Genomic DNA, 7773 nt, shown 5'->3' with positions numbered 1-7773 from the left:
ATGTGCGCTCGCATCCCCGCGCTGCCCTGGGTGACGGACCGGGCTCTGGTGCCAGGGCTCCGGGCCGCCCCCGGCCCACCTCGCTGAGCATCCTCCCTACCCAGCCCGGGGCAGGTAACGGGGAAAGCCCCGTCGCCAGGAGGTTGGGATGCAGGGACGGAGGAATGGAGGGATGGAGGGACGGAGGGAGGCGACCGCAGCGCCCCCGCGGAGCCAGCGCGGCGGGGAGGGGGCGCGGGGGCGGCGTGCCAATGGCTGCGCTGCCCCCTCCTCTGCCCCCTCCCCGCCCGACCCTCCTCCTCCTCCTCCTCCTCCTCCTCCTCCTCCTCCTCCTCCTCCACCTCCTCCTCGGGAGGCGACCCGGCTCCGCGCCCGGCGCAGCCCTCCGCCGCCGGCTCCGCGCTGGGAGCCAGCAGGTCTCCGGGAAGCGCGGAGGGTGGAGGGGGGGTAATGCCGGAATGCCCGGACCGCGGGGCCAAGGCGGCCCCCATCCATCATAAAATCTCCTTCTCCATCTTAGACATCCTGGATCCCCAGAAATTCAGCAGGAGACGCGAAGCGGCCGCGGGGAGCTGGGGCAGCGCCCCCCGCTCGGGAGAGCGGGAGAAAAGTTTGGGAAGAGTTGAAGTAGGAAAGGACGCTGCAGCTCCCGGCAGCGGGAGGAATAAACTAGAGGCACATGGTAGGAACGCGCTCGAGTTTCTGCGGCCGGCGCTGGCGGGGCGAGCAGGTGGAGGCGCCGGCGGAGGGGGACCCCCGGCCCCCGAACTGCGCTCCCGGCGCGGGGCTCCCGCAGGAGGGTGGAACGGGCAGGGCCGGGGAAAGGGGGAGCTGGAGCCGTATTTTAAGTCTGGATCTTGCAAAGGGAAAAGTTCTCGGCCTGTGTCTCCGTCCCCACCCTCCTCCGCCGCGGCTCCCGCCGTGCGGAGCATCCTCCGCCGCCCCAGGAGGACGGGGCGGCCCGGGGGTCTCGCCGCCCCATCCCGGCCCCGAGCGAGGGGCCGCGGTTCTTGCCAGGGCACGGCACGGGGTGGGTTCCCCCCCTCCCCGTCCCGCAGCAGGGCGGCCCCCGGGGCTCCCCTTTCCCCGGGGCGGGCGGTGGTCCCCGAGCCCCCGGCCGGGCTGGGTGATCGCTCCGCCTGGCCCCGCCGGAGGATGCCTGAGCTCCCCCTGATCGATATCCTATTACCGACTCCCGCCTATCTCCTGCCCGCAGCTTGCAGGTGCCCACTTCAAACCTCCTTCCCCCGGCCTGATCCTAATATTGTTCGATTAAAACTTACCTTTAATAGATGACATCTATCGATCCGGCCCTCGCAAATCTGAAACTCCATTAGCGCGGGGATGGGGAGGGGGGGAGGGGATTTATTTCGCCTCAGAAGGGGACTTTAATAACTTCTTTTTTTTTTTTTTTAATTGGTAAGTAATCCATACGGACCCCCCCCCCGCCCGCCGCAGGTGCGATGGCACGGCGGGGAGCGCGGAGGTTCCGTCGCACGGCCGGCGGGGTTATTTTTTTTCCTATTTTCCCGCCCCCTTTATTTTTATTTTAACGATCGCCCTTATTTTATCGCGTTCGGGGGCGTCGGGGAGGAAGAGCCGGGTTCGGCGGGGGCGGCTCGGCGGGGGCGGCTCGGGGCGGGAGGGGGACGCGCGGCCGCCCCCCTGACGAGGCCGCCATCTCCCCTCAGATGCGCGCTCCCCGGCGGAGAGCGGCGCCGAGGCAGCGGGGCAGGAGCGCGGCGAGGAGGAGGACGGCACCGGGGCCGGCAGCCATCCCGCCGCCCGCCCGCCCGGTGCGGAGGAGCCGGGCTCGCCGCGGGGCGCCCGGCGGCGGCGGGCCGAGGCGGGGTGCGGCAAGCCGCGGCGGGCGCGGACGGCCTTCACCTACGAGCAGCTGGTGGCCCTGGAGAACAAGTTCCGGGCCACGCGGTACCTGTCGGTGTGCGAGCGCCTCAGCCTGGCGCTCTCCCTCAGCCTCACCGAGACCCAGGTGAAGATCTGGTTCCAGAACCGACGCACCAAGTGGAAGAAGCAGCACCCGGGCGCCGACGGCGCGGCCCCCGCCGCTTCCCCCGCCGCGGCGGGCGGCAGCCCCAGCCCGCCGGGCCCCGGCGCGCTGCCCTTCCAGACTTTCCCTTCCTACGCCGCCGCCAACGTCCTGGTCCCGCCGGCCGCCGCCTTCCCGCTGGGCGGCGGCCCCTTCGCGCCCTTCCTCGGCCCCGCGTACCTCGGGCCCTTCTACGCCCCGCACCTCTGAGGCGGGCAGAGCCGCCGCCGGCGGGGCGAGGGGCTGCGAGGGGCGACGGGAGCCCCCCGGGAGCCGGACACGGGCCTCGGCCCTCCTCTCCGAGCGGGGCGCAACGCCTTCGCTTCTGGTGGTTGCATGGCGAGTTGAAGTGTAAGTTGATTTTTTTTTTTTTAACCTAGTCGTCACAGCAGCATGTTTAAGGTACATACTTTGACAAAGAGAAAAAAAGCCACTGTAACCACTGGATTTTATTAGCACGTTCGAGATGTAATTATAGGCGTCGGAGATGGGAAAAGTAACCCTCTTTACACATGCCTGACACTAATTCCCTCCAGATTCTTCTCCTAGTTCCTTTTTAAAACACTCCTCGTTGCCATTTGGCTTGCCAGCACATGTCTGAAACCTCGAGAGCGCGGGAGCTGCGGCGCCTGGTACGACTGCTGTTACCCTGATGCCGCTGCGCGCGGCCGTTTCAAACCCCGGGGATGCTCGCCAGCGAAGACGTCCCCAGCATCTGCTTTTGCCCGATTTGACCCAAGTTTTATTACCATTTCTGACTTCTGAAAACCACAAGCCGTGTACTTGGTACCTTACCTGGAAGACAGTTTTTCTTTGTGTCTGAGAAGGTGTAGGAAATTGCCGCTCCCTGTCATCAGGCGACGAGCAGGAAATCTGCCCGGTCAGTGGGAGAGTGTTCGGTTGCTGATGATGTACGTGGCCTTTCTGTCTTTCTTTTCAGCTCATCCCCAGTGACTTCAAAGCTTTTGGATGAGATGTCTAAAGATCATTCTTTTTGCAGAGAACAGTTGTTCCTGTAATAACGCAGCATTAGTGCCAAATGAGGCAGAAAACATAAATCAGAGAAAATGATTACATTATTCATTTCTTTAAAAATGGGGCATTTGTGGTAGAAGATAAGTAAAACACAGAATTTCCAGCATGCCGAGACCTATTTTCCATAACAGAGAAACACATGCTTTTTGGTTTTTGCTTTTTGGAGCGTTTGTTAGAAAGGAAAATCACATTTCATCTTCATCGTTACAAGCACCGGAATGAAAAGGAATTTTAGCTGGGGGCTTCTCTGTCCCTGAACGGATGGGAAGTAATTGGTTTAAAAAAATCTGTCTCATGCAGTTTCACAAATTATTACAACACGCTGTTCAAGACTGTATCCCCTTGGTCTCTTATGAATGCTTTAAAGTACACGTTGGCTCTCCAACCAAAAAACTTAGCTCATAAATCCTATCTAGCTCTTGTGTTTGTCTAAATAAAAAGGTTTTTTTAAAGTATTCCATGTTTAATTGTGTTTAATTGTACTCAGACGAAGCAGCATTTACTTCGTGGGCTGCTTTGCCACTGGGTGTGGATCTGGAGAGTGCCCCGAGTCATGCAGCAGCGACTGCAGGTGGTACCCCACTGCCCCGGGCGGCTGCAAGGAGGGGCTTCGCGGGACACCCCTCTCTCACAGGCATCACCTTCCCGGCTTCCAGCTTCGCACGGAGCCAAGGTGTGACACTGGCACACCAGGCTCAGGGAAGGCGGCTGCCCATACGCCGCCAGGCCGCTGGGCAGGTTCACTGGAATCGCCTGCAGTTGTCTCTGCACACCACAGAGGAGGCATTCGGCCTCTTCTCAATTATTTGCATAGCTATTAACAAAACACGAGGTTCCCCTCGGGCCATGATTTTGTAAGTCATAACTGCTGCATGAATGTATTTACTTGCAAGTTAATTAAAGTAACTTTTTAACTCTAATTTGACTTACGTTAGAGTTACAAAAGACGGGGTCATGACAACCGCTCAGCACACATTCAGAGCCGCCTTGTCTGGCCGCTGAATCAGCAGTGCCGGGTGTCTGAGCCGCCAGGACGCAACGCTGCTAACAGGCCGGCTGCCCCTTTGTAGCTGCCTGAAGTCAGCTCAGAGCTCAAGCCCCACAGGAGGTGAAAGGCGTTCCAGCAGGCTCGCCTAGTCCATTTTCCCTGCCTCGAGTTAGGACAAACCGGACCTAAATCCTCTTGACCCGTTTGTGGCCTTCTACTGGTGACTGTCATCACTGTGCATGCGAAAACGGGTTCTTGGTTCTCTGGCTGTCGCTAAGACATTCCCAGAGCACGAAGTCGTTGGTCACCTGCAGCGTACTGAAAGCTCTGGTGGAAAAACAGACTCGTGCCCTGTTGTTTGTCATATGATTAGATCTTTTCCTTAAAAAGTGTAAATCGTAGCAAAAAACTGGGAAGGTTACAAATCAAACTAACACGAATAGTATAAATTGTTTCCTTCAAGATGCAGTTCTGCTGTTTGTGGACCTTTTTGAGACTCTCTGGTTTGCCAGCGATTTTGCCTTTGGCAAAACTACGTGCGCTGTATAGGAAACCTGAACCCTTGGTTCCTACGCAAGAAACACCAGCCTCTTTTCCACCCCTCCGTTCAGTCACTCCTATGGCCCTGGAGTCACAGAAAAGGTTTACGATTAATTCCAGAGAACATAACGACCACGGTTCCTGCTTTGCGTGACTTGCACCTCATGCAGCATGGGAAAGGCGATGCACAGCAATGGCACTGCAGGCTTTGGGGCACTGATCCCAGGCCACCAAAGCTTTTCTGGCTAAACGCTTCCAAGCCCTTCGGACAGACCCTTCCCCTCCTGCTCTGCCGAGGGGGCGGCTCCTGGGGTGGGTGATCTTGGCTTCCAGTGAGGGATATGGCAACTGGCCACTTATTAGCGCTGTAATTCAAAACAGTCCTGGAAATAGCAATTGCTGTCAAACACCGCATTGTCCAGATTATGCATTTCGCACTGGTGACGCTTTTGGAAGTGCCCCACTGAGTATCCATTATCTCTAACAATTCTGAATACAGACTTGTGCAATATTTTCAAGCACAGACAAAAATTGACTTTACTTGCAGCTGAATATAGACGTTAAAGGGAATCACAAGTAAGTCCCACGTGTAAAAAGCAAAAAAAAAAAGCATCTATATTAAATTAAAAGATTTTAAATTCACATGCTCCGGAGAGAACAGGAAAGCTGGTAGCCTCCCCCTTCCCCACCATATCGTCCCTAATAACAGTGTCTGCAGGGAGCAGGCGTCGGCAGCTGGGTTTGAGGCTGCCCAAACCATGGTGACTTCTGGGTTGCGCAGCCCTCGGCAGAGCCGTGCTCATATCCTCTGCACTTCTCTTCCAGAAGGTAAAACGGCAGCCAGGGCACGGGGCCCGAGACCTCCCCACCAGCAACAGCAAGCACTTGGTGCTTCACAGGACAGTGAGGAAGCGTAGGCTGTGCTTCAAGCGTAGAAAGGGAAAGCTCTTGGCTCATACAGTGTTCACCTCTGGACAAAAACCATAATTCTTTGGTACCTTCTCTCTGCACAGGCAATATTTATCAGTGGTCCAAGAATCACAAAAGCACTTTGGAAATCAACTTCATTTAACCTGATAATGAAAGAAGTAAATGGGGGAATGCCAGGATATCACAGTTAGGGAAGTGTTAGAAATGGCAATTTAACCAGACTTTCAGACCTGTATTTTAAAAAAAAAGACAAACTCATGTAGTTGGGTTTGCAAAGTCTGAAGAATACACTGAACAATGAAACACACTGAGGAACAAAAGATAAAATGTCTATTGAAATGGCAGTGAGCAAGCATTTTTCATGAAGAAAACCAATATGATTTGTTGTGTAATACATGACTGGAAAATTAAACTGAAGTCTATGTCCTCCCACCCCCCCTTCCTCCCTCCTACCCCCCATTATTTGCTAGGACATCTGTAATAAGCTATGTGCTATCTATACACAGGTTCCTGAGCTGAGGATAGAATCCCTTAGTTTTCACCAGGGGACTTTTTCCTTACTGGGATCAAGTAGGACCATTTAGAGAGAGGCAGGGATGGCCCAAGCCCAGGAGCAGACAGAGAGCTCAGAGGCCTCCCACTGCTCCCAGCTTCTGGCAGAAGAGCTCCTTCAGAAGGAACGCACCCACTGATTCTTGTTGTCACTGTGGAACGTGTAAGTCCCACCTCCTGATGGCAGCACAGGTTGTGTTTACATTGCGAGGTGTGTAGCAATGCCTTCTGGCAGATGCCCTCTTGGCCACCCACACCCACAAAGACTCACCCGTGCTGCGTGGGACGGCAGATGCACCGGAGATGCAAACGCGGAGGTTTGCTGCGGCTGTTCCCCGTATCAGCTGCCCTGCGGGCTCCAGGTAGCGATTGCTGGACTACACTAATTCCTTGTGCTTACGACTGGAGGGGCTGACTGGGAAGATGCGCAGCAGGAAATGTGCCAGGTGTTTCAGTATTAGTTACTGCGGGCTGGGTTCCAAACAGCAGTTTTCCTGTAGGATATGCACGCAGCAGACTGAGTCCCTTTTAAAGATGCAGATATCCAATCCTCCATCGTATTACAACAGGTATGTGCAAACCCAGTCTTGATCTACTCAGTCCCACAGCTAGAGTCTTGTTATTGTTCACCTCATTGCATAAAACACCCCAGATACTATCTTTGGCCACCTGCCCGCTCTATACCGTGTTCACAAAAGCAATGAAAGTCAGGGTACCCATGTGTTTATCAAAGACCTCACAAAATATAACAGCTGATCTATTAAATGCCTCATCAGCCCACTAAGTGGTCAGGTGACTCAGGAATGATTGAGAAGCGTTGCTGTGGTCCCACCGACCGGTCACAGACGAGATCAAAGTCTGATTTTCAGCAGCTTTACAGCTCACAGGCAGACTAGACGTCTAGCAAAATATTTGGTGGGTGAGATCCTCCTGAAGAAAAATTGATAATAGGGTTCTTGCATCACTGGACTTGGACACGACTTTTGTTTTCCTGGATGAGCCCATATCAGCTGAAGTCACCTTGAACAGATCTTTACGGCACTTTCTTGACACGGAAAACTCGTGTTCCAGGCCCTGTTTCTGGTAGAGTACTCAATACAAGCTTCTGGGAAGGTCACGATGCATGCAACTAATTTACAAGCTGCATGTCACAGGTTTGCTTTAGCCTCTTAGTTGGCACCTTTGCCATCTTATTCACACGAGCTGTTCTGTGGTTGCTGTGATTCGTGTAGCCTGTAGCAACACTACCTTTGCTTACTACTGTACCACAAATATTAAACTCAATTTCTCTTATCTTTTCCCCTTCAAACACTGAAGAGTTCCCAAGCTAGATTTTTTTCCTCAAGTTGATAATCTCATTTTCTATGTTCTGTGTAATGCCACATGAAAAATGTAATTAAAAACATGGCATTCCATGGGGCTTAGGCATGTTGTAACATTGCAGAGGGATTTCAGTTGTGTTCCGGATCCAGGCCCTTCCACCAAGAAGCTTCTGACATACTGAAATACCTTCAGAGATACCAGATCTATGTACAAGATCAACACAAACAGATGATTTTACTCCTTTCTACACACTTTCTGCTGACTTGTTATGGTAGCTTTGATCATGGAAGTTATTTTATTGCTATTGTTTAAAAAAAGAAGCCTTAAACATTCATTTTTTTAAAAAGAAGGGGAG

General features: G+C 54.0%; 1 protein-coding gene across 1 annotated transcript; it reads left to right on the top strand.

The window, feature by feature from the left end:
- The first annotated feature begins 365 nt into the window (after positions 1-365).
- Positions 366-3534, top strand: NKX1-2 (NK1 homeobox 2). The gene is made up of 2 exons (XM_064464513.1): positions 366-682; positions 1692-3534. The coding sequence occupies exons 1-2, from the start codon at positions 451-453 to the stop codon at positions 2258-2260; spliced, it is 801 nt and encodes a 266-aa protein (XP_064320583.1). The 5' UTR covers positions 366-450; the 3' UTR covers positions 2261-3534.
- The last annotated feature ends 4239 nt before the right edge of the window (positions 3535-7773 follow it).

The sequence above is a fragment of the Phalacrocorax carbo genome, chromosome 12, assembly GCF_963921805.1.
Source record: "Phalacrocorax carbo chromosome 12, bPhaCar2.1, whole genome shotgun sequence".
NCBI lineage: Eukaryota > Metazoa > Chordata > Aves > Suliformes > Phalacrocoracidae > Phalacrocorax > Phalacrocorax carbo.
Note: the sequence above shows the minus strand (reverse complement) of the source record. Positions and strands in the feature narration are given on the sequence as shown.

Excerpts from the sequence above, each read along its gene's own strand:
- NKX1-2 (XM_064464513.1), top strand. The coding sequence starts at position 451 with ATGCCGGAATGCCCGGACCGCGGGGCCAAGGCGGCCCCCATCCATCAT. Across the intron at positions 683-1,691 it reads GAATAAACTAGAGGCACATG|ATGCGCGCTCCCCGGCGGAG; the intron begins GTAGGAACGCGC and ends ATCTCCCCTCAG.